At 40.0% G+C, this 26,578-nt stretch overlaps 1 protein-coding gene across 4 annotated transcripts in view; it reads left to right on the plus strand.

Annotated features, from left to right (window-relative positions):
- Positions 1 to 26,164, plus strand: part of ZNF410 (zinc finger protein 410) — a 49,745-nt gene extending 23,581 nt beyond the window's left edge. Inside the window, exons 6-12 of one of the 4 annotated variants that reach the window (XR_006218985.1) lie at positions 8,695 to 8,845; positions 9,458 to 9,639; positions 14,003 to 14,092; positions 17,264 to 17,389; positions 18,128 to 18,268; positions 18,568 to 18,772; positions 19,718 to 19,797. Coding sequence is in view for 3 of the 4 variants with exons in the window: in XM_042990081.1 (XP_042846015.1) it covers positions 8,695 to 8,845; positions 9,458 to 9,639; positions 14,003 to 14,092; positions 17,264 to 17,389; positions 18,128 to 18,268; positions 19,718 to 19,845; positions 25,371 to 25,409 (857 nt within the window). In the remaining variant the exon portion in view is untranslated. Of the gene's footprint in view, positions 1 to 8,694; positions 8,846 to 9,457; positions 9,640 to 14,002; positions 14,093 to 17,263; positions 17,390 to 18,127; positions 18,269 to 18,567; positions 18,773 to 19,717; positions 19,846 to 25,370 lie in introns of those variants that run through there. The other 3 variants (XM_042990081.1, XM_042990082.1, XM_042990083.1) reach the window with 3 other exon arrangements.
- Positions 26,165 to 26,578: the final 414 nt, after the last annotated feature.

Genomic DNA, 26,578 nt, shown 5'->3' on the forward strand with positions numbered 1-26,578 from the left:
TTGATTTTCTTCTTTAACATTACTTTGATTATTTGGGGTCTTTTCTGGTTCCATACAAATTTTAGGATTGTTTGTTCTAGCTCTATGAAGAATGCTGGTGCTCTTTTGATTGGGATTACATTGAACGTGTAGATTGCTTTGGATAGTATTGACATTTTAACAATATTTGTTCTTCCATTCCATGAGCATGGGATGTTTTCCCATTTCTGTGTGTCATCGTCAGTTTCTTCAGCTTTCTATAGTTTTCAGCGTACAGATATTTTACCTCTTTGGTTAGGTTTATTTCTAGGTATGTTGTGGTTCTTGATGCAGTTATAAGTGGGAATGTTTCCTTGACCTCTCTTTCTGTTGCTTTATTATTGTATAGAAATGCAACTGATTTCTGTACATTGATTTTATATCCTGTGACTTTGCTGAATTCATGTATCAGTTCTAGCAGATTTTTGGTGGAGTGTTTCCGGTTTGCCACGTAGAGTATCATGTCATCTGCAAAAAGCGAAAGTTTGACTTCTTCTTTGCCAATTTAGATGCCTTTTATTTTGTTTTGTTGTCTGATTGTTGAGGCTAGGACTTCCAACACTATGTTAAACAACAGTGTTGAGAGTGGACATCCCTGTCATGTTCTTGCTCCAGGGAGAAAGCTCTCAGTTTTTCCCCAGTAAGGATGATATTATCTGTGGGCCTTTCGTATATGGCCTTTATGATGTTAAGGTATGTTCCTTCTGTCCTGACTTTCTTGAGGGTTTTTTTATTAAGAAACGATGCTGTATTTTGCCAAATGCTTTTTCTTCATCTGTTGACAGGATCATACGGTTCTTATCCTTTCTTCTATTAATGTGATGTATCGCATTGATTGATCTGTGAATATTGAACCAGCCAGGAATGAATCCCACTTGATCATGGTGAATAATTCTTTTTTTTTTTTTATTAACATTTATTTATTTTTGAGACAGAGAGAGACAGAGCATGAACAGGGGAGGGGCAGAGAGAGAGGGAGACACAGAATGTGAAACGGGCTCCAGGCTCTGAGCTGTCAGCACAGAGCCTGAAGTGGGGCTCGAACTCACGGACTGTGAGATCATGACTTGAGCCGAAGTCGGACGCCCAACCGACTGAGCCACCCAGGCGCCCCAATAATTCTTTTAATATACTGTTGAATTCAATTTGCTAGTATCTTGTTGAGAACTTTTGCATCCATGTTCATCAGGAATATAGGCCTGTAATTCTCCTTTTTAGTGGCGTCTTTGTCAGGTTTGGGAATCAAGGTAATGCTGGCTTCATGGAAGGAGTCTGGAAGCTTTTCTTCCATTTCTATCTTTTTGAACAGCTTGAGAAGAATAGGTATTAACTCTGCTTTATTTTTTTAATTTATTATTTTTTAAAAATGTTTATTTATTTATTAAAAAAAAATTTTTTTTTAACATTTATTTATTTTTGAGACAGAGAGAGACAGAGCATGAACGGGGGAGGGGCAGAGAGAGAGGGAGACACAGAATCCGAAACAGGCTCCAGGCTCTGAGCTGTCAGCCCAGAGCCCGACACGGGGCTCGAACTCACAGACCGCGAGATCATGACCTGAGCCGAAGTCAGCCGCTTAACAGACTGAGCCACCCAGGCGCCCCATTGTTTATTTATTTTTGAGACAGAGACAGAGCATGAGCAGGGAAAGGCAGAGAGAGAGGGAGACACAGAATTGGAAGCAGGGTCCAGGCTCTGAGCTGTCAGCACAGAGCCCAACGTGGGGCTCGAATTCACGAACCAGAAGATCATGACCTGAGCTGAAGTTGGACGCTTAACCAACCAAGCCACCCAGGCACACCTTAACCTGCTTTAAATGTCTGGTAGAATTCCCCTGAGAAGCCCTCTGGCCCAGGACTCTTATGTGTTGGGAGATTTTTGATAATTTTTTCACTGGTTATGGGTCTGTTCAAATTTTCTATTTCTTCTCCTTTGAGTTTGGTGGTGTGTGGGTGTGTAAGAATTTGTCCCTTTCTTCCAGATCGCCCAGTTTGTTGGCATGTAATTTTTTATAGTATTCTCTAATAATTATTTGTATTTCTGTGGTGTTGATTGTGATCTCTCCTCTTTCATTCCTGATCTTATTCTATTTGGGTCCTCTCTTCTTTTTCAGAAGTCTGGCTAGGGGTTTATCAATTTTGTTTATTCTTTCAAAGAACCAGCTCTTAGATTCATTGATCTGTTCTACCGCTTTTTGGATTCTATATTTATTTCTGCTCTAATCTTTATTATTTTTCTTTTTCGGCTGGCTTTGGGCTTTCTTTGCTGTTGCCTTTCTAGTTTCTTAGGTGTGAGGTTAGGTTACGTACTTGGGACCTTTCTTGCTTCTTGAGGTAGGCCTGAATTACAATGTATTTTTCTTTTAGAACTGCCATTGCTGCATCCCAAAGGGTTTGGACTATCATGTTTTCATTTCCATTTGCTTCCATATATTTTTTAATTTCTTCTTTAACTTCCCAGTTGATGCGTTCATTCTTTAGTAGGATGTTCTTAAATTTTTTTTTTAATGTTTATTCATTTTTTGATAGAGACAGAATGTGAGTGGGGGAGGGGCAGAGAGAGAGAGGGAGACACAGAATCCGAAGCCAGCTCCAGGCTCCGAACTGACAGCACAGAGCCTGACGCGGGGCTGGAACTCATGGACTGTGAGATCATGACCAGAGCTGAAGTCGGACACTCAACTGATTGAGTCACCCAGGCGCCCCTAGTAGGATGTTCTTTAAACCTTTATGTATTTGGGGACTTTCCAGATTTTTTTTCTTGTGGTTGATTTCAAGTTTCATAGCATTGTGATCTGAAAATATGCATGGTATGATCTCAATTCTTTTATATTTGTTGAGGGCTGTTTTGTGACCCAGTATGTGATCTATTTTGGAGAATGTTACATGTGCACTTGAGAAGAATGTGTATTCTGGTGCTTTAGGATGAAAAGTTCTGAATATATCTGTTAAGTCCATCTGGTCCAGTGTGTCATTCAGAGCTGTTGTTTCCTTACTGATTTCTGCCTAGATTATCTGAGTGGAGTATTAAAGTCCCCTATAATTACAGTATTATTATCTGTACATGTGTTTATGTTTGTGATTAATTGATTTATATTTTGGGTGCTTCCACATTGAGGGCATGAACATTTATAATTGTTAGCTCTTCTTGATGGATGGATCCTTTAATTATGCTATAATGCCCTTCTTTGTCTCTTGTTACACCTTTGTTTTAAAATCTAGTTTGTCTGGGAGCACCTGGGTGGCTCAGTTGGTTAAGCGTCCGACTTTGGCTCATGTCATGATCTCACAGTTCGTGGGTTTGAGCCTCACATCGGGCTCAGTGATGACAGCTCAGAGCCTGGAGCCTGTTTCAGATTCTGTGTCTCCCTCTCTCTCTGCCTCTCCCCCACTTGCACTCTGTCTCTGTCTCAAAAATAAATACACATTAAAAAAATTTTTTTTTAAATCTAGTTTGTCTGATATAAGTGTGGCTACTCCAGCTTTCTTTTGACCTCCAGTAGCATGATAGATGGTTCTCCATCCCCTCACTTTCAATCTGAAGGTGTCCTCAAGTCTAAAATGAGTTTCTTATAGGCAGCATATAGATGGATCTTGTTTTTCTATCTGTTCTGATACCCTATGTCTTTTGATTGGGGCATTTAGTCCATTTACATTCAGAGTTATTATTGAAAGATATAGATTTAGTGCCATTGTGTTCTTTGTAGGTTTCATGTTTGTGGTGACATCTGTGGTCCTTTATAGTCTTTGCTGCTTTTTACTCAGAGTCCCCCTTAGGATCTCCTGCAGGGCTAGCTTAGTGGTCATGAACTGCTTTCTTTTTGTTTGTCTGGAAAAGCCTTTATCTCTCTGTCTGTTCTGAGTGACAGCCTTGCTGGATAAAGGATTCTTGGCTGCATATTTTTCCTATTCAGCACAGTGAATATTTCCTGCCACTCCCTTCTGGCCTGCCAAGTTTCAGTGGACAGGTCTACTACACTTATGTGTCTACCCTTGTAGTTTGAGATCTGTTTGTCCCTGGCTGTTTTCAGAATTCTCTCTTTATCTTTGTATTTTGCCAGTTTCACTATGATATGTCGTGATGCTGATTTTGATTTTTTTTTTTTTTTTTTTTTTGAAGGGAGTTCTCTGTGCCTCTTGGACTTGGATATCTGTTTCCTTCCCCAGGTTAGGGGAGTTGTCAGCTATAATTTGTTCAGATAAACCTTCTGCCCCTTTCTCTCTATCTTCTTCTGGAACTCCTGTGATATGGATATTATTTCATTCCATTGAATCACTTAGGACTCGAATTCTCCCCTTATGGTCTAGTAATTTTCTTTCTGTCTTTTTTTTCAGCTTCACCATTTTCCATAATTTTATCTTCCATTTCACCTATTCTCTCCTCTGCTTCTTCCATCCTTGCTGTCACTGCATCTAGTTTATTTTGCATCTCATTTATAGCATTTCTTTATTCATCAAGACTATTTCTTAGGTCTTTGATCTCTGTAGCAATAGATTCTCTGCTGTCTTCTGTGCTCTTTTCAAGCCCAGTTATTAGTCCTATGAGTGTTATTCTGAATTCTTGTTCAGATATATTATTTATATCTGTTTTGAGAAATTCTCTGGCTATCATTTCTTCCTGGAATTTCTTTTGAGGAGAATTCTTCCATTTCATCATTATGACAAGGTTTCTGCCTTTTATGTGTTTTAATAGCTTTTGTTATGTGTCCCGCACCTGTGAGTGCTATATTAAAAAGGGGTCGTACACTGGCCAGGGCCTGGCACTTCAGGAACTGTCTGGAGTGTGTTGTGTGTACTCTGTTGTTGAGTATTTGGCTGCTCTATCCCACTGCTCATAGTGGTGGATTGTTTGGACCTTCCACCAGGTGTGCTTTGATGCGTTTGTTGAAGTAACCTTGGAAAAGAGGAAAGTGGGGGAGGGAGGGAGGGAACCTTATTCCATACAAAGAGAGAAATGGAAGGGGTGAAAAAAAAACAGGCAGAGAATCAAAGAAACTGTAAGGCTTAATCCAGAGAGAGAGAGAGAGGAAAATAAAGAAGAGAGAAAGAAAAAAAGAAAGAAAAAAAGATTATATATATATATATACATATATATATATATATGTATGTATGTATATATATATATATACATATATACATATATATATATAAAGATCAATCAGAAATCAAATCAGAAACTGTGAGCCTGATTTCAAAAGGGGAAGAAAAAAAAAGAAGAGGGTAGAAAGAAAAGGAAGGAAAAAGAGAAGGAAAGAAAAGAAAACAATAACAGACTGACATACAAAACCACAGTCCAGTTGTCTGTTGGGATCTGGAACAGGTGGCTGTGCTGGTCTGCAGGAGAGGCCGTCTGGTTTGGTCAGTGTCAGTTCCACTTTGGTAGATAAGCAGTTGCCAGGCACGGAGGGGCGGGGTTTGGTGTAAGCCAGTGGCCTCCACTGCAGGCTGCTCTCCTGTTCCCTGAAGCCCCACTGTGTTGGTGATGGGGAGAAAAACGGCGACACCCCGGTCTGTCCTCCCCAGACCGGGTGTCTCAAACCACACTGTTCAGGCAGCCCTCACAGAATAGCGCCGTGGGCAGCTTGTCCTGTTCCACAGTCTCCCATGCCTCCTGGGTGCTCGGCTGGCATTCAGAACCCACTGTTTTAAAGGGTCCCGCTTCGTGCAGACCTGGTTCTGGGGTAGCACCACTCCGCGCAGCTGACACAGGGCCTCTGGCTGGCAGGTGCCTGCAGGATCTTTTGTCCTTGGGGGGGGCAATAAACCCTCTTCCCACAGTACTCGAGGGAAGGGACTGTTCTCTCCCAGTGCTCCCTGAGGTCGCTACTGTGCCCCAGGGCTGGGCTCCCCTTTCCCCCCAGACTTGTGCACACAGGGACATGTCCAGGCCAGTGCCGGGAAAGTCATGTACCCCTGAAAACTCTGATCTTCACTTCTAAGGCCGTTTGCAAAGTAGAAACGGCAAAGTAGAAACTCCTTTATTTCTTGTTCCCCATTCATGCTCTTGAGAGGTTTTTCTTTTGTCCAAACACAATACTATGCTTCCTTCGCCTCTCTTTCTCTTCCTTTTGTCTCTCCACAGAAGGGGTCTCCTCCCCTCCATGCCTATGCTGCCCACCATTTTATCTTTCTCAATTCACAAACACACACCTCTGTCCCACCAAGCTGTCTTTGTCCATCTGTAGAGATTTTTCTGTTATTCTGCACTCTGTATTCTGTTCTAAGTGTTCTGACCTCAGGACAGCTGTGTTTGAGGCATGAGGGAAATCCCAGTCCCCCTACTTCTCTGCCATCTTAACTCCAACCTGAAATTTTTATTGTTTTGATTACAAACACATTTAACATTTTTTAAAAATTTATTTTGTGAGACAGTGACAGCGTGAGTGGGGGAGGGGTGGAGAGAGGGAGAGAGAGAGAATCCCAAGGAAGCTCTGTGCTGTCGGCACAGAGCCAGCCCTGCATGGGGCTCGAAGTCACGAAACCATGAGATCATGATCTGAGCTGAAACCAAGAGTCTGATGTTTAACCGACTGAGCCACCCAGGTGCCTGTACACATGCATTTTAAATCATGAAATATATTAATTTAATATTGCTTTTTACCCACTAACATATAATGAAATGATTTTATTCAGTATTTAAATGGATTTGTAAGATAAATATCTTTGTTGTTATTAAAGCCACTTTGAGAGTCCTGTAGCAGTTTTTTAGAGCACATCTTCACTTCCATCTAAGTTGACTGAAATACAGAAATATTTACATTTTGTATATGATGCAGTATATCAGGGGTTAGTAAAGGGCCATATAACCAACTGTTGTGTAAATAAAGTTTTGTTGGAACACAGGCATACATTCAAATTGTCTATGGCTGCTACAGTGGCAAAGTTAAGTAGTTGTGACAGAGACCATATGGTCCTCAAAGCTGAAGATATTTACTGTCTAGCCCTTTACAGAAAAAATTTATTGAACCATGCTATATATGATACTGTCACTGGAAATGTTATCCCAAATGTAGAGGCCTTTCTCACATAACTGTGGGATCTTTAAAATGTTTACAGTGTTATCTGACATGCTCAGTATGAGGTGCTGAATTTCCTTGTCTTTCTCTTTTTTAGTCGGGGGAACCGTTCATCAGAGGATCTCTATCCAAAACTAAAATAAATAGATACATAAATAAATAAATAATATAATAATAAATAATATATTAATATATTATTATATCATTATAATATATATCATTAATATAATATAATAATAAATAAATAAATAAATAAATATCCAAAACTATCATTGGCTGAGATCCTTTTAAGCTTATCCGTCTTCTGCAAACAGTGCTTTAGTGTTTTTAAGGGAGTGGTTTTGTGAGGACTCAAATACAAGGCAACTCACTATTTTCTGAGCAATTTTTAAATTTCATGATTATATCAGTGTTCTCATTGTGTCTATAACATTGAATGCACAAAGCCCCAAATGTCACTGGTTTAAATTTCTATATTAGCATGGGATTTCTACAGACCTTTCATTAGACATTAATTGCCTGGAGCTCTGGAGTTGGTGGGAAATTTCCTGTTGCAGGAAATCTTAAAAATTTACCTACGTGCAGGTATTTTTCAATTAAATTAAAAAACTGTGGGACAACATTAAGAAAGAAAAAGTTAATATTAACTAGCAAAAGCCATCTTAGTTGAAGTGTAGAGCAAAGGGAATGTAGGACAGGAAGAGAATAAGATTAATAGACGGGATGGAAACTGATCAGTTGTCAGGTTCCAGGGAGTGTGATGGGTACAACATTTATTATCCCTATTCTTGGCTTTTGAGAGGGAAATTTGGAAATATAAATCTTATTCCCGAGGTATGTATAGTAGAAAAATAAACTCCATATGCTTGAAGAAAATGAAAGAAAAGGAGTACCGCCTGTGAATCTGGGATTTATATAAATTTTTAATTAACTGATTTTCTTTAAATTTAAGGGAGGAACCTCCCTACGTGCTCCTTTCCCCTCCTCCTTTTATTCTATTGAACAAAAAACTTCAGTAGATGTTACCTCTAGCTTTTTAAAATGTGTTTAGAAATTTTAAAATCAGCTGAGTTCTTGCATTCTTAAATTCTTGCATTCTTTAGTTTTATAACTAAAACGAGGTAGCACAGGAAATTGGAAGGTTATTCTAATTCTCTACAATGATAGAAACAGCCAAATTGACCTCAGAAGATAGAAATCTAAGAATGATCATTTACAAAAGAAACCACAACCTTAAGTCCACAACTAAGCCAGAATGGCTGCTCCTCCTAAAATAAATACAAGCTTTGTAATACCTAGAACTTGAAGTCATCTTTAGCACCCCACTCCGGGTATTGATGTATCTGCTACCCTGCCAATTTGTGTAATACGAAATAGGTTTAACTCTCCTATTTTGATACGAAACCATGTGGACATTTGCCAGAGAGGCCTAGTCTTGTGAAACAAAGGATGGTGGCTTTTGATAATTCTCTGGATTAAAGGGTTAGGAACAAATTGCTCACTCACTTCTGTTGTTAAATGGATATATAGAGAGCTAAGGAAGCTGAAGATAGATATCTGCCTGCTGATCATTAGGAGTAAAATATAGGAGCTTTATGGTTTGAACCAAAGTACCTCAACAGGTTCCTTCTCTAGATTACAAATATGTGACTCTGTTACAGGAGAGAATGTCCACCTTGGTTCTGGAGATGGGCAGCCCAAAGATTCTGGGCCCCTTCCTCAAGTGGAAAAGAAACTCAAATGTACAGTTGAAGGCTGTGACCGGACATTTGTGTGGCCAGCTCACTTCAAGTACCACCTCAAAACTCATCGGTGAGCATATCTGAGGTTCCATGCTTAGAGGTCAAGAACGGTGATGCTTCTGGAGGAGCTTGTCCCTCAATTGACAAAGGAAAGCAGGGGCTCCAGTTTACTCGTGATTAAGATGTCTTTTGTTCTTTAATAGAAAGATTGCGTTGTCTCATTTACCTCATTCTTTACAGATATTTAGTAAGATATTTGGCACCTAAATGTGCCAAAACATAAAACATAATTTTTTGGGAAACTTAAAAAAGAAAAGTAAGTGTGGGCCCTACTCTCAAACCTGTGAAAATCAGTATTCAACAAGTACAGTGTGGGCACCTGGCTGGCTTAGTAGGTAGAGCACGCAGCTCTTGATCTTGGGGTTGTAAGTTTAAGACCCACATCGGGCGTAAGATTACTTTAAAAAAAAAAAAAAAAAAAGGGAAGGCAGTCCTGGGCATCTGTAGTTTTAGCAGACATCAGGTGATTCTGACATACCTAGGTTTGGGAGTTACTGTCTGCTTTGAGAGGCAACAGGAGCTGTGACTTGCCCTTTCTAGCAAAGAGCATTTTCAGGTATTGGTGCTTATGTGATTTGTTTTCGTTGGTTTGTTTTTGTTTTGTTTTGTTTTGTTGTTGCAGAAATGACCGCTCTTTCATCTGTCCGGCGGAAGGTTGTGGGAAAAGCTTTTATGTGTTGCAGAGGCTGAAGGTGCATATGAGGACTCATAATGGGGAGAAGCCCTTTATGTGCCCCGAGTCTAGCTGTGGTAAGCAGTTCACTACAGCTGGAAATCTGAAGAACCACTTGCGCATCCATACAGGTGTGTGCAACCCCAACATTCCTGCAGGCAATCTCCCACTTGGCTCAGGGTTTGCTTGCCTATCCTTAGAAAGGCTCTGAGGTGGAAATAGAAATGAAGGTCTAGGGTTGTTGCTAGAACTCGAAAAGTGGAATTTCTTTTTTTCACATGCTTCGTGGCACTTTTCAATTAATTCAGTCACATTGATTGAATTTTCACCTGGGTGTGAGGAATAGACAGTGTTAATTTCTGCCTCTAGGAGCTTAAAGTGTAGGAAGGCATATAAGACCTTCTCTGATAACAATGATATGATGAGATATGGACAAAATTAGTATTGCTAAATTTCTTCAAATATTACTTGGTTGTAATTTTGGTCAGTAATATTTATTGAATTATACAAACCATACAGAGCCTCTTCTAGCCACCAAATGGGGTAAGGTGGGGGGAAATACAAAAGCTAATTTTAACCCCTGACTTTGAGGAGTTTGCTTTCTCGTTAAAGCCTCACAACATGAGAAGCAAAATGGAAGAGTGACTTGATTTGGGTCCAATGGCATGTTAATACCAAAGGACCACGATAAAAATACCTTGACTCTCATTCTGAGAGTTTAAGGGCGACTTTCCAAGCCTAAAATGTGCTAAGTCTCTTGTCAGAGTTTAATCACTGAACCAAGACTGATCTCTGAGGATGTGTAACTGTTCTTCCCCCTCTCTTGCCACTTTCTTTGTCTCTTCTTTATTCTTGCATTGCTAAAACAATAGCAAATACAATGAAAGGGCATTAAAAAGTGAAACTTGTTCCAGGTATGTCCCTATGATTCCTGCTAGAGTGCCATTACCACTGGATATGTTTTAGGGCAGAATAGCTGTGTTCTCAGCTCTTTCTTGAGAGAGTAAACTATACTTGCTCCAAGAAGCAGTTTGAATAAAAGAACAAGAAAAACATCTAGCTGAATAGATTAGGGAAGAAGTAGATAGAGTTCACCGTACTTGATTTTTGAATTCATTAACCCATTCATCTTCGTGCTGCTCCTTATGTTTGTAGATTTGATAAAACTGAACATCTTAAAATGCTTCCTTTTACTTTGGGGCATGACCTTCTTTTCTCTCTTCATTCTAGCTCTTTCTAGCTCTCCCTTGTTAATCTCCTCTAATTGTTCATCATTTTCAGAATTTCATGTTTCTCCCATTTCACTCAGTGTGCTCTCTCATTGTAGTCTCAGGGCTCAATGTGATCATTTCTCCCTGGATGCCTCACAGATCTGAGTCGCCATAATTAATATAATAATAAAAGTTAGCATTTATTGACACAATATGGGTCCGGCACATATACATTATCCCATTTAATTCTCAAGGATACTTTATGCATGAGATACTGTATTTGTTGATGAAGAAACGGGAGATTAGAGTTAAATAACTTGCCCAACATTACACAGCTAGGAAAAGGCAGGGTTGAGATTTGAATTCTGATCTGACTCCAGAGCTCTTACAAGGATTTTGATTTCAAATGCTGATAATTCACATTATCTCAAATGTCAAAACTGAGCCACAGTTTTGGTCTTTATTAGTAGTAACGATAGTAATTAAAGCTACCAATTTCAGTGGCTTACCATGAGGGCTGACTATGTGCCAGACACTATGCTGAAGATACTTAACTTGTAGTGTCTCAGTTCTCAAAATAATCTTTCGAGATTGTATTGTGTTAATTTTATAGAGAAAAAGCTGCTTCTCCGAGAGGTCAGCTATCTTCCCTGTACTAATAAGTGGTGGTGTCAAGATTTGAACTCAACGTTAATGGACTCATGCTCTTCATCATTACGCAGCATTGCCTCTTGACCATCCTCTTCTCCTGTGTCTTTTCCTTTCAGCAAAAATCACCATCCTCTCAGTTTCCAAATGCGAAGGCCATCTCACCTAAGCCAGCTTGATGCAGTGATTCATGCCACTAGATTCTGATGAGTCTTGTTCTAAAGCTGTAATAACAAGTATATTATTCATTTATTTGGCAACTTTTGAGTGCCTAGCATTTTGGGGTAGGTGTGAGTATATAAACATGTTTTCAGAAAAGTTATAGACCACTCACTGGAAAGTCACAAACATTAAACTGTGGTACAGTCTGAAAGAACAGTATAATCTAGAGCAGTGTTGTCCCCCCTTCCATGCCCAGCTCCCCTGTTGTCACCGTGTCAGCTTTAGTTGCCGCGTAGGGAAACTCGCTCTTCCTGGGTTTCTCCTTTACTCTCACACTGCTGCCACACTGACAACACGTCTGACACCAAATGTGTGAGGATTTTTCCCATACCAAACAATTCTCTGCAACACCAGCTGGGTGTCCTACAATTTAACTTAATTCTAACACTGTCTACCTGCAGATAGCATCAGATCCCACAGATCAAGGGCTCAGTCCCACAAGATTGTTCCCACACTGCTTCAGATGGCAGTTGCAAGTAGTAGGTTCCCACGTTGCTCACAACTTCTGTCTGACCAGGCTACAAATCAGAAGTTCCCATGATCCTCCTTTGGATTCAGTTATTTGTGAGAACATCTCATAGAACTCAGGGAAACACTTATTTACATCTACTAGTTTATTGTATAATAAAGGATATGCTAAAGGATACACGTGAATAGCCAGACAAAGAGATATATAGGGCGAGATCTGGAAAGGTCTGAGGTACAGGGATTTCTGCCCGCATGGAGTTGGAGTGTGCTACCCTTCTGGCGTGTAGTTGTGTTCACCAACCAGAAAGCTTCCGGACCCTGTACTTCGGGAATTTTATAGAGGCTTCTCCATGTGGGCATCATCAGTTATTAATTTCCATGTCCAGCCCCTCTTCCCTCTCTGGAGAGTAGGGGATGGGGCTGAAAATCCCAAGCTTCTAATCATGGCTTGGTCTTTCTGGAGAGCAGCCCTTATCTAGGAGCCCACCCAAGAGTTACCTCACTAGAATAAGAGACACTACTATCACCTAGGAAATTCCGAGGGATTTAGGAGCTCTGTGTCAGGAACCAGAGGCAGAGACCAATAGGTATACTTCTTATTTTACACTTGTTATTTTCTGAACTTGTCCTGGGCACTCTTGGTTTCAAGGCTGTGCTCACACTGTTCTTTGTGCCTGAAATTCCCTTCCTTCCTTGTCATCTTTTAAGATCAGCTTAAATTCAGCTTCTTTAAAAAAAAAAAATTACCACAATTAGAATTCCTCTCTTTTCTAAATACTTACAGTACTTTTTTGTACAGAAACTTACATTAAAGTTATTTATGAATACATTTCTCTCTCTCATACTAGTCTGTGACCTTCAGATAAGAACTGCATCTCTGATTTTTTTTTCCACTTCTTATTTTGAAATAATTATAGACTCATGAGTAGTTGTGAAAATAGTACAAAGAGGGGTGCCTGGGTGGCTCAGTCGGTTAAGCGTCTGACTTCGACTCAGGTCATGATCTCACGGTTCATGGGTTCAAGCCTCACTTTGGGTTCTGTGCTCACCTCTCAGAGCCTGGAGCCTGCTTCGGATTCTGTGTGTGTGTGCGTGTGTGTGTCTCTCTCTCTCTGCTCCTACCCCACTCATGCTCTGTCTGTCTCTCTCTTTCTCAAAAATAAAGAAACATTAAAAAAATTAAACAAAAAAATAGTGCAAAGGGTTTTGTTGTGTGCTTCACCCAGTTTCCCCAAAATGTGACATCTTATGTAGCCACAGTACAATATCAAAACCAGAAAGTTAATAGTACTTTCAGTCTACAGACCTTAATTAGTTTTTACCATGCATCTTTGATGTTTAAAATAACAAAGTAATACTGTAAACAATGAAACTTCCAGAAAAGCACAAAGAAGAAAGCAAACCATCCATAATACCACTGTCAGGATATAACTACCTTTAGCATATTGTTACAGGTTTTTCTTTATACTTCTGACTGAACACCTGTTTTTGTTTGCTTTATAGAAGAGGACTATGTAATACCTATTTTGTAACTTGTAGAAATCTCTACTTTTTAGTGGATTTAGAAACTGAATCATAAAGAGAATTGATTGAAAGTAAAAATCCTGATAGCATATATGGTGTTGATCTTGATACCCTCAAAAGGGATGGGATTACTGAAGAAGGTAGGTCATTGTAGCTTGGGGTCAGCCCTTGAGCCAGGTGGGAGAAAGAAGTATGATGCTCAGAGGTAGCCACTCTAAAGAAGAGGGCAGGACTATATGGTGGCTGTCTACTAGGAGATCACTGAGAGATGACACTTGCTGAATGGCCCAATTGAAATTATATAGCATGAATTCAAGAAATCAGAGCAAGTCATTGGAAACAGAGTAAGATGAATGGGAAAAGAGTAATAGATAGTCAATTCATCAGAAGACTGAGTCTTTACCTTATTTTCTGTCTCTAGGAGAGAAGCCTTTCCTTTGTGAAGCCCAAGGATGTGGCCGTTCCTTTGCTGAGTATTCTAGCCTCCGAAAACATTTGGTGGTTCACTCAGGTACTAGAACTCTGGCCATTCATAGATTTCAGGGAAGGTGGAGAACCAAAAGTGTAAATGTGTGGGAGGGGGATGGTATAAAGAAATCTAGAGGGGGCGCCTGGGTTGCTCAGTCAATTAAGCTCTGACTCTTGATTTCAGCTCAGGTCATGATCTCATGGTTTCTGAGATTGAGCCTTGCTTCAGGCTTCATGTGCTGAGCACGTGGAGCCTGCTTGGGATTCTCTCCCTCTCTCTGCGTGTCCCTCCCCTGCTCCCACACATGCACATGTGCATGGCCACACTCAACAATAAATAAACAAACTTAAAAAAAAAAAAGAAATCTAGAAAGTAACAAACTGTTCAACATAAAGTTCGCTTCTTCTCATGACAAAATTAAAAATCAAGGCTCTTAATGATTGAATTCAAAGGGTTGTATAATCAAAGGGGAAAAAAACTTGATTTTTCTTATTTTCAGCTTAGCCATTGACTGAATTGCTTTCTAATTCAGAGCTTTTCTGAGGAGATTTATTTGCAAATTTATTTGGCACTGTGCTGGGTGCTTTATAAATTATATCAGGTATGGACCATGGAGGTCATTCAAAGCAGAGACTTGCCAAGGCAGAAGTGAACTCAAAGTGGAGAGAGAGTCTAGAACAGAATCAAGTAATTATTCAAATCGTTAGCCACAGGAAGTATAGGGAAGCCAGAACAGGAGGAGTGGAGAGAAGGAACTGGAAGTTGTTTACGATGAGGGCAGTGAAGCAGTTCAGTGGGAATGAGGGAGTTGGAAAGGTGTAATCAATCAGGGACATGAATTTCAGAGCTGAGCTTGTAGGAACGGAGCAGTTTTTTATATGATGACAAGTTCTAAGCAGAGGTGGCAAATGATAATCTGTGGCTTAGATGTAGACTTCTACGTAGGTTTTGCTTGGCTTATAGAGTGTTTTTATTTTATTTTACTTAATTTTATTACATAAAATTATTTCAAACATACATAAGAGTAAATAAAGATGTTTTCTTATATAAACAACAATACTATTATCATACCTTTCTGGACTAACAATTTCTTAGTTTTATCTCATACCCAATCCGTGTTTAGTTTTTCTTCACTTTTCTCAAAAGTGTCTTTTAAAGTGGGTTTGTTTAAATCAGGATCCAACAAGGTTTAATTATTGTACTGAGTAAGTCTTCTCTAAATCCATCTGTACTCACTTTTTTTCTTTCATGTCATAGACTTACTGCATAATGGAGTTAGTTGGGGTTTTGTTTTGTTTTTTTTTTAATTAATTAATTAATTTATTTATTTATTTTCAGTATATGAAATTTATTGTCAAATTGGTTTCCATACAACACCCAGTGCTCATCCCAAAAGGCGCCCTCCTCAATACCCATCACCCACCTTCCCCTCCCTCCCAGCCCCCTAGTTGGGTTTTATAGAATGTCCCATATTCTGGATTTGTTGGTTTGCTTCCTTTTATGTCATTTAACTTGTTCCCCTAGATTTCCTGTAAAAGGAAGTAAGCCCTAAAAACCTCAAAGGTTCAAAGATTTAGCATGGATATGTTATAGATGGTCGTATGTGTTTCATTATTTATCACATCAGGAGGCACATAGTGCTTGGTTACAGAATTCATCAGTAGGTTCAGGTGGTAACACTGTGATATTCACACTGTAAATTTCCCCAGCAACCTTTTGCTTTATGGTTTCATCTCTGAATGATGCCTGAATTGGTTATTTCATTAGGATATTAAAGTGGTAGGTTTCTAATTCTGTTATTGTGTTCACATCAGCTGGAATTCTGTGTATGATAGGTCTCTTCTCTATGCAGTAGGGCTATTTGGTAATCTGTACAGGAATGGAGAATAAATATGTCATCTTTTTCTTTTAATTTCTTTTGATTATGAGTTTTCAAAATAAGAAATTGGTGCTCTTGTTTCTTCTAGTAGTGTCAGATAATTGCCTTTCTTTCTCATTAGTATTAGTTTGAATTCATGGGTTTCTGTATAGTCACTGTATGTCAATCCATTTTAGTTCTTTTTTAACAGCTTTTTTTTAAGACTTTATTTTTTTAAATTTTTTCTTTTTGTGTGTGTGTGTGTTTTGTTTTTTGTTACGGTAGGAAAGGCCTTTATTGTTGGCAACGGGAAATTAAAAGAGGAGGGGGACACGACAGCTCTGGCTCCAGGGGTGGCTCCCCAGACCTACTCTTTTGCTGTCCTGGGAGAGCTTAAGACTTTATTTTTAAGTAATCTCTACACCCATCATGGGGCTTGAACTCACAATCCTGAGATCAAGAGTCTCACGCTCCACTGAGCTAGCCAGGTGCTCCATCAACAGCTTTTTTGATGTGTAATGCATGTACCTTGAAATCCATCCATTATAAGCATACAGATCAGTGATTTCTAGAAAATATATAGAATTATACAGTCATCACTACAATCCAGTTTTAGAACACTTCTGTCACACCAGAAAGTTTCTTTTTGCCCCCCTCGTTGTCAGTTCCTGCTTCCGCCCCCAGATACAGGCAACCACTGGTTAGCTTTATGTCTCTACAGATTTGCCATTTCTGGAAGTTTTCTGGCCATTTCACTTACTTTTGTCACAGGCTAGTCCCTTGTAGGCATGTGTTTCTGACCCTAGCTCTAAGTGTGATTGTCTGAGTAGGTGGAAGGCCGACTGAGAGTTTTGGACTCAAGGACACAGAGGGTAGTTCAGATCGCCATGTGGAAGAGCCATCGGTGTAAACACAGAAGACTGTGAGAGTGGTGGTGGGAAGTGGAATAAGGGGGTATTATAAATGCAGGGTTGGGATCCTTGAGGATGGTACGTGTTCTGGAGGTCCATGGAAGACTGTATCTGGAAAGGGAAGGAAGTATTCTACATGGCCGCCATGACCTGATACCAGAGGTTGTGAAGGCAGCAGTACAGTGGGTGTGGGAAGGATAGGGGCTGGGAGCAGTGAGCGTGCCAAGCTCTCCTGGTGAACTCTTCCTGCCTTCTCTGGTGTACTGAAAGTTTGGAGGCTGGGGGCCTCCGAGGCTGGGTGGAGAATGGGAGAAGGAAAAAGCCTCTTATGTTTAGCTTAACATTCTCTGGGCTTCTCTGTCCTGGTCTTGAATCCGTTCTCTTGCTGTCAGGAATGTACCCTGTCTTTTTGGCTACCCTGTCTTAACCTGGTCTCTGTTTCAGGAGAGAAGCCCCATCAGTGTCAAGTATGTGGGAAGACCTTCTCTCAGAGTGGGAGTAGGAATGTGCACATGAGAAAGCATCATTTGCAGCTAGGAGCAGCTGGGAGTCAAGAGCAGGAGCAAACTGGTGAGAAGAGAGGGTGTAGTGGAGGGCTATATCTTCTGGTTTCAAAAAGCCAAATGACTGGCATGTCTGGTTGTTTGGAAATTTTCAGATTCTGTGTTGGGGAGAAAGACCTGGTCTCACTGGATTGACTAGTGGTTTCCAATGTAGCTGTACAATAAAATCTATAAGCTTTTAAAATGTACATATTTGTATTGCTTGTCCACTCTTCATTCCCAAATAAAACAATACAACCTGATAAATGAGATTATTTGGGAATAAGATCCCAGAATCTGTAGTTTTTAAGTTTCCCTAGTGAGTTTGGTGGTAACTCGTGCTGATCCATGAACCAGCATTTGAGTATTACTGTGATAAAGATTTCTATAAGACAAGGTTTTAAACATTTTTTATGTATCAGTCATGACTCCCTTTTTACCCTAACTTAAATTTGATAACTCATTTTTATTATTTTTTTCCACGTGTTATTTTAATCAATTATTTTATTCCAAATACTCCTTTCCAAGGACACATCCATCCCATTTCATACCTTAATTCTCCACCTGCTGATCACAGGCAAGGATATTTATCTATGAGGCTCCACCCTTCCCTTCTAGGTTTACTCTTGCTCCCAAAACTAGGTAGCATCCACGATACAGGTTGGCTTCCACTTCCGAAAGAAAAAGTCAGCTTCCCACGAAGGGAAATGGGGACCAGGCACAGCCTTGACCGCTGCATGTCTCTTACATCCTATTCTCTGTGCAGCTGAGCCATTAATGGGCAGTAGTTTGCTTGAAGAGGCTTCAGTAACCAGTAAAAACCTGGTGCCTATGAATTCCCAGCCCAGCCTTGGTGGAGAGTCCTTGAACCTACCAAATACCAATTCTATCCTAGGAGTTGATGATGGTAAGACTTTCAACTCTCCTTTATTTGGGGAAAATGGGCTGCAACTAGGGACTAAGGAATGGGGTTGTTTCCAAAATGGAGGTTTTAATTAATTTCATTTCTTGTGAGTAGCTATGGTATGATTGAGTAGCATTTGTATTCTTTGTCTCTGGGATGGATAAGTGAATCTGTTAAAAAAAAAAAAAATTTCTTTTTCGTTGAACAGATGACGTAACAAAAGAGTAACAAAAAATTTTAAGAAGAAAATTATCCATAATCCTAGCATCCTAGCCCAACTATTTCTATCTTTCCTATTGCAGTTTTGGAAGAACTTAACTTTTAAAACATTTAAACAGAACATAACCAGGTTTTACAGAGGAGATATAAAGCAATTTCTCCATACCTTCAAAAGCCATATCTTCTGGAGAAAAGAAAGGGCTCTCTAGGAAACAGTTGCTCCTCTCTGGTATAGAAATTTCACCCAAGTTACACAGGCCAGGCCCTCTTCTCTGAAAAACTTAACAGGTGAGGTCAGCATGCATTTATTCAGTGCCTACTGTGTGCCTGGCACCATGGGAAAGATAAAAGTAGAAAGCAGGGACCTTAAAATGTAGTTGAGAAGTCAAAATTTACATACGGGAGACAACAGTGAACAGAAAATAGTATATAAGCAAATGTTACATTGCACGGTGCAGTCTGGAAGAGCAGTAGGTATTGAAAGCCCCCCCTGGAAGAAACTTATAATTTTTTAGGGGGCTAAGTAGTTTATGTATGAACTGTTTCCAGAAGATTTTTCTGGTGATCTCACTTGATAAAGTCTGAGATCCTGTGTTTTAGTTACTCCTCATATCCCATTCAGTTTTGTGTATAGGTGACTATGTTTGTGTAACTTCTGTGTGGAGTCTACATGGGCCAGAGGGTGCTTCCACAACAAGCCTCCTCGGTTTCGTAAATGATACTAGTGGATAACCAAAGTGTAAGACACAGAAATTGCATGGAACTACTTTGCCATTCTTAAGGAAGAAAGTCTCAAGGGAGGAAGGGACACTGAGTACAGGAACTTTGAAGCCAGACCTAAGTTCTTGACTTGCTCATATTATGCTGTTTCTATCATTGGTGGCTGCTTTAAGGGTTGGCTCTGGTCTCCTGATTTGCCTGCATAAGCAGATTTTGCCCTGTTTCAATGCACAGTTAATCCAGTTAACAGTGCTAAAGCTATATTACTTTAAATTGGTATATTGCAAAATGGTCAACTCTTACATCAGGATTTCTTGCCTTTCCTTCCCATCCCCCTTTTGTCGTACTTTCTAAATTCACTGGTAATGATTATCAGACAGGAATTAATTTGGAAAAAATATAGGAATATGGGTTTTTCAGGGAACAGTTTTTAGTGTTCTTAATGAGGCTTGATAATGCAGGTAGGTATAACTGTGGATTCACTTTTCATTGAGACATTTTCTGCTGTTTCAGAGGTGCTTGCTGAAGGATCCCCACGTCCCCTGTCTTCAGTGCCTGATGTGACACATCACTTGGTGACCATGCAGTCAGGGAGGCAGTCATATGAGGTTTCTGTCTTAACTGCCGTAAATCCACAGGAGGTAAATTTATCTCTTGCCCTTACTTTGTTTCTGTAGAGACTAATGTGGACAGTGGTTAGAGATCTAGTTTAGAAAATCTGAAACTGACTCCAGTTTCCCTTTCCTGGAAACTTTGACTAGAAGATCTTCCTTTAAGCTAAGCATGAGACCAGATTTGAAAGAAACTTGATTGTTAGGGTCTCCTGGATTGGGAGATTGGTCACTCACGGCTGGGTCTCTCAGTTTTAATTTCCTTTGTATACATACCTTACTGAATGATATCTGCTCCTACTGTTCTCTGCCTATGACATAAGGATGTTGCTTTTATTTTATAAGGAAAATAATATCCTGGGACAAAGTGGTCCTTGAGCAAAAAGAGTAGTGACAAAGTCATTGAAAGTAATCATTGTTCATTTTGTACCAGGCTGAACCAACTGGACATACAGGACTTGTTCACTTGCTTATGGAATGAGAACCATTATTAAAGCAGGGAAAGTTTTAAGTTTATTCTAAGCACTCCCATCTTTATGGTCTTGGCTCCAACCCAGAAAACAGAATGAAAACTTGTCAGGCTTCTAGAATCTTAGGATATTTTATTGGTCTTTTGTCTTGGGAGTACATGACTTCATCATGAGCTCATTTCATATGTATAAACTTTTGCCAAAACCTGGGTATCCCGGATACCTTCGTATTACGGTATCTCTTACAGTGCTATCCCATCTTTTTCCCCTGTCCTTTCATTATAACCTGATACCACAACTGTGCAGTATTCAAATGACTGCATCCTATATTGAATATTCTTGATTATTCTGTAAGCTTCCTGGGGATCCTCAGGATCACAGGGCTTTGGCCATGCATGTTCATGTTTTTGCCAGGATCTTTCCTTGTATGTCATCATTATGACCCATTGTCTGAGTCTTGCTTGTATTATATTGAAAGTTTTTTTGCTATTGGTATCATTGGTTTTTCCTAATCCACTTTCTCCTGGCTACTGCTTTGGAACATGTCTCACCTATGAAGACTTCCTTTGTTATTTCCCCTCTTCATTTATGTGTTTTAAAATTTTTGTTATAGAAGTTTTCATAAAGTACAGTGAGAGAGAGTATAGTACTCATGTACCTATCACCCAACTTCAACAGTTAGCTTTCTACTGTTCTTATTTTCTCTCTTCCTACCTACAATTTGTTGCTGCTGTTCTGTTTGTGCTGGAGTATTTAAAATTTTTTTTAACATTTATTTATTTATTTTTGAGAGACAGAGCACGAGTTGGGGAGGGGAAGAGAGAGAGGGAAACAAAGAATCCGAAGCAGGCTCCAGGCTCTCTGCTGTCAGCACAGAGCCCAATGCAGGGCTCGAACCCATAAACCCTAAGATCATGGCCTGAGCTGAAATTGGACTCTTCACTGAGCCACCCAGGTACCCCTATGGTGGATGGAGTATTTAAAAGCAAATCACAGACATACCATTTCATTTGTAGGTATTTCAGGATATACCTCTAACAGATAAGTTTTTTGGGGGCGCCTGGGTGGCTCAGTTGGTTGGCATCCAACTTTGGTTCAGGTCATGATCTCATGGTCCATGAGTTCAAGCCATGCATGGGGCTCTGTGCTATCAATGCAGAGCCTGGAGCCTGCTTCAGATTCTGTGTCTCCCCCTCTCTCTGCCCCTCCCCCTCTCATGCTCTGTCTCTCTCTGTCAAAAATTAACATTAAAAAAAATTTTTAAAACAAACATGTTTTTTTCATAGCTGTCTTTATCACACCCAATAAAATTAACGATTTATTGATATCCTCAAACAGTAAGTCTATATTCCTTTTTTTTCTCAAAATGTCTTTTAATGGTTGGTTGGTTTGAATTAGGATTCCGACAAGCCCCATTCATTGCATTTGGTTAATAATTCTCTTAGTTCTCTTTATCTCTAATAGTCTCCCCCTCTTTCCCCCTGTCTTTTTTTTCCAGAATGGCTGTTTAAGGAATTGGGTTATTTGACCTATACAATTTCCTACATTCTGGTTTTGGCTGATTGACTCATTTTGCTGTTTAATATATTTCTCTATCCAGAGATTTTCTAAAAACTGGTAGTTAGGAGCTTAGATTCATGTTTTTTTCCTTGGCAAGAATATTTTATAGGTGGTACTCTTGCTTTCTGTTACAGCTCACAGGAGACATATGGTATTCAGTTGTCCTCTTACTAAGCTTAATGATTGACCAATGGGTTACATAAAAATTTTGGTAAACATTACTGATCATGGCCTAGATCAGTTTTTTTTTTTTTTTTTTTTTTTTAAGGCTTGCAAAATGGTGATATCCTAATTCCCTTTTTCTTTCTGCTTTTATGAACTGTGATCCTTCTGTGAGAGAAAAGCTTTCATCAACTACTGGATCGCTCTGCAATAGTTCAGAAAAATTATTTCTTTTTTACCTACTAGAAATTGTCATTCTGACAAGCCAGTCCCCAACACTCAGCCTTTTCCTTTTTTATATTTGAAACCTTGGAGCTTTTCTCTCCTGTATTGCTAAATACCTTTTTCAATGAATCATTCCAAGTTTCCTCAAATAAATACCAGATGTATAAAAACTTAGTTAAGGGGAGCCTGGGTGACTCAATTGGTTGAGCGTCTGACTCTTGATTTCGGCTCAGGTCACGATCCCAGGGTTGTGGGATCAAGGCCCATATTGGGCTCATGTTGCGCTCAAGTTGGGCTCCACGCTGAGTGTGGAGCCTGTTTAAGATTCTCTCTCTCTTCCCCAGTCCCCTCTCCCCCACTCGGGCACTCTCTCGCTCGCTCTTTCTGAAATAACAAAACAACAACAAAAAAATGAACAGAAAACCTTAGTCAACAGGGTGCTATATACCTAATATGTGCAAGGCCCTCTGCTGGGTACTAGTTATACAATAGTAAACAAAGTACAATCTTTGCCTTTTATAACTGTGCAAATGGTGCCCCTGGAGTTGTGCTGTACAGAGAGCATGGGAAGGGTGACAGATCAATAAACTGGCAATTTTTATATGGTGTAGTAAGTGCTAGCCTTGGGGGAAGTCAGGGAATGAATTCTAGAGTTTGAGACCTGAGGAATGAATAGCAGTTATCTTGATGGATAAGTGGGAGGGATTGGAAGAAGATAACAGGCATAAAGGTAGCAAGCAGTGTGTACAAGGGTAGAAGGTGAGAGGGAACAGGGCACACAACTATGGAATCAAAAGGGTTGAGTAGGATGGGATGTGGAATGGAGAGATGGGCTGGAATGAAAAGTGAAAGCAGGAAAGTTATGCTAGTTTCTCTCTTGAAGGGCCTTAAAGGACATGATTTTATCCCAGGGGCAATGGGGGGCCACTGCATGGTTTTAAGGCAGGTATGACATGGTCAGATTTGTGTATGCAAAAAGTCCAGCAATAGCACATTTTTCCCCCTTGGGCCTAGGCACATGGGTCTTGGAATTGGCTTCATTGTGTCCTTGTCTAGGTGATGCTCACTCATGGTCTCAGGCAGACCCAGTAACACAGATCACCTATAAAAAAAACAAAAAACTTGGCCTTCCCTCCAGGAGGACACTGAGGGTCTACAGGCCCTAAATACCCAGTTTCATGGTGGAAACCCCAAACTCTTAATGGGAAAATATTAACACAAAGGGGAAAGTGCTGCCCTTAGTGAGGCTGAAAGTCCTAGATTATCACTTTTCCCTCACGGGTCCTCGGGTCCTGTGTATTTACAAACACACCCTCTGTCTGAGCCTCACTTCTTTTGTTTCCTTCACTGTTACCTCTATTATTTCTCCTCTTACCACAGGCATTTCCACTGCTCTTCCTCTCCTTTTCCTTATCGAGACAGGCTTATCACATCATCTGATACCTTCATTTTTAAAAGCTACAAGGCCCTCAAGCCTCCAGGTTTAGTTCTCTTCCTCATCCAAGGTCCTGGTACTAACTGACCTTCCTCCAGTGAGTGAGGAATGTTGAGTCCTTAGAGATGCTCAGATAAAAGGCTATTTGCAGTCCTTAAAACAATGCTTATTTCAAATTTTTGGAGATAATCACACGTTGTAGATCAGCCCTGTAAGAATCTACTTGTGCACTTCTACTTGGACCCCTGTAAATAGGCTCTAAAAGTAAAAACGTAACAAGAATATCAGAATAACCAAAGCAATTATCAGAAATTATCATGGGAGGGGTGCCTGGCTGGCTCAGTTGATAGAGCATGTCACTCTTGATGTCGGGGTGGTGAGTTCAAGCCCCGTGTTGGGCATGGAGATTACTTAAAAATAAATAAATACATGACTCCTACTTAAAAAAAAAACAACTCTTCTTAAAAAATAAAAGAAATTATGGGAAATATATCAAAACCACATCTTCTTCAAATGGTTCAGATTGAACAATTTTTATTTGCCCTCAGTGTTACCCAGCCTTCTGCAAATCAGACAGAGGACTTATTGTGCAGGCCCAATTGGGACCCCAGGGGTTTGGGACCTCTACTGACTAAAAGGCATCCCAAGTGGGGTTCTATAGCCACACTGAGCTCATATTCTCGAACACAGGAACCAGTATAAATGATTGCCACCCAGCCTTCAATAAATCAGAATGTCTTCCAAAAAAGAAAAAAACAAATTACAAATTCTTTAAGATTTCTCATCAAGTGCCATTGCTAATTTGAGTGCCAATATCTGGATCTTGACCTGGATTTAAAAGACACCATTCTTACATCCTAACAACACAGCATCAAATGAAATTTGTGGTTTAAGTTTTTACATTTTTCTTTAAATTTTGTTTAAATTTCTTTAAATTCCATATTATTAAATTCTACCGTATAAATTACCTTTACCCAAATTGAGATCACCAAGTAAATCTATCCCCAGCTCAAGAATTTATCTGGTTATATTTTTACTAAGCCATTTTTATTCTGAATTTCACTGTGTTATTCCCATCTCATTTTCATAATAAAATGGAACTCAGTTTCATCAATTATTGTACAGAACAACACTTTCAACAGAAAGGCTTGAGTGTAGGGTAGAAAGTCTGTTTTGCCTGCCACCCTCTTGGAGTCTCAGGCTTTCTCCCTTCATCATAGGGAAGGCATTCTTTTGGACCCTGGGAATCCCTGGATTCCTTACGAGTGGGAACTCATATAGAACTCACTGGGGTAGCCTCCCATTCCTCTTCTGCTTGAGCTTTCAGCCTGTACTTGGACTAACGCTGCCTGGCAGGAGATTTGGGATTCCACCATTTCTGATATATCTGTTAAGTTCGGCATGCCTCCATCACTGACTAGTGAGTACATGACTACACAAACAATAGTTTGGCTTAGGGACTCGGGATACCTTATTGTCATAGTGAAAATGCCAGCATCATGAAGAGGCCAAAATGCTGTCCCAAGGCCAGGATACGAAAGAGATCTATCAGTCTACGTATGTCTCTTGCTTTGGAACTAGATACCCCTGACTTACCCCTGTAGTGCATTCCCCACTCCCACTTAAACCTTTTCCTTAGTATGAATTATTTTTCCTATTATTCAGTGGTAGCCTATTCCAGATTTGGTTTTAATCTTTTACAGTTACTAAACCAAGGAGATTTAACTGAAAGACGGCCATGAGCATGGGTGTCAACTCCTGGAAGAGCAGCCCTGTCTGATCCCAGAGTGCACACAGTGGGAACAGGATGCTTATGGCTCACGATCTGCCAGAACCAAAATGAATCTGTGAAAGACAGGACCCCGCTTTGGCCTCTGTTCATCTTTCCTGACATAGAAGATGAATGTAGGAGAGCTTCTCTTCAAACTACATCTGATCCAGACAAGGAAGAAAGCAGTGAATGTGGGCTGGGTAACTGTACCTACCTCTCTTCCCACTATAAAATTTTGGGATGGACTTCTCCCAAAAGTGAATTTGATTTTGTGTTGGCTGAAATTTCTTCAGTATGACTGTTGAGAAGGGGTTTTCCTTTGAAGAATTTTCATCCCAGTCTCAGCTGTCTTTTCACATGGATAAACTAAGCCCTGCCACCAACCATAAAACTTCACCAAGAAGCTGAGCTTTCAAGATGCCTTGTTGCTTTGGAGAAGGGAGCGATGTCAATTCTGTTGTGGCATACTCCCTTTAGCAACCTGAGTAAGAGACTCTCTGCCACTGGGCTGCAAAAAAATAAATTACTTGAATCCCTACTTGGCCCAGGCTGAGGTACTATCTTGTCACATCCACCTCTACTTGGCCGCTTTGCTCTCTTTGTTTATGGAATATACGATAGCATGTTAAAAGGGTTTTTTGTTTTTTTGTTTTTTTTTAAAGCTAACTATCACATGATTCAGAGCTTCAGTTGTTTTCCCTTTAAATAAACAAGACAGCCCAGTAAGTTCTTTGGCTCCTTGTTTTGGACAAAATTTGTTTTCTCAGAGAGGAGATTAAGAAAATAGCTCCGTCTTTCCCTTTAAGACAGGGCACCGATTTGCCCTTTGGATTCCAAACAGGTAAAACTGAGCCCAGGAGTCTTGGGGAAAATGACATAAGCATCTTCATCTCTAACTAGCAAACCTAGATAGTAGTTATTGTAGTATCACTCCGTCTTCACCAGAAAGGACCATGTCTGAGTCTGGAAAAATGGCAATAATATACTTTTGAATTTTCCAGAAAGTTAAAACATGAGAAATTGGGGGCTTCTGGTAAGAATAGGCACTATTGCTATCATCCACAGCTACTGATAGAGAATAATTATCACTGGTGAGAAGAAAAGTATTTCAAAGACCGCTTACTAGTAGAAAATCATGGC

The sequence above is a fragment of the Panthera tigris genome, chromosome B3 (assembly GCF_018350195.1).
Source record: "Panthera tigris isolate Pti1 chromosome B3, P.tigris_Pti1_mat1.1, whole genome shotgun sequence".
NCBI classification, from domain to species: domain Eukaryota; kingdom Metazoa; phylum Chordata; class Mammalia; order Carnivora; family Felidae; genus Panthera; species Panthera tigris.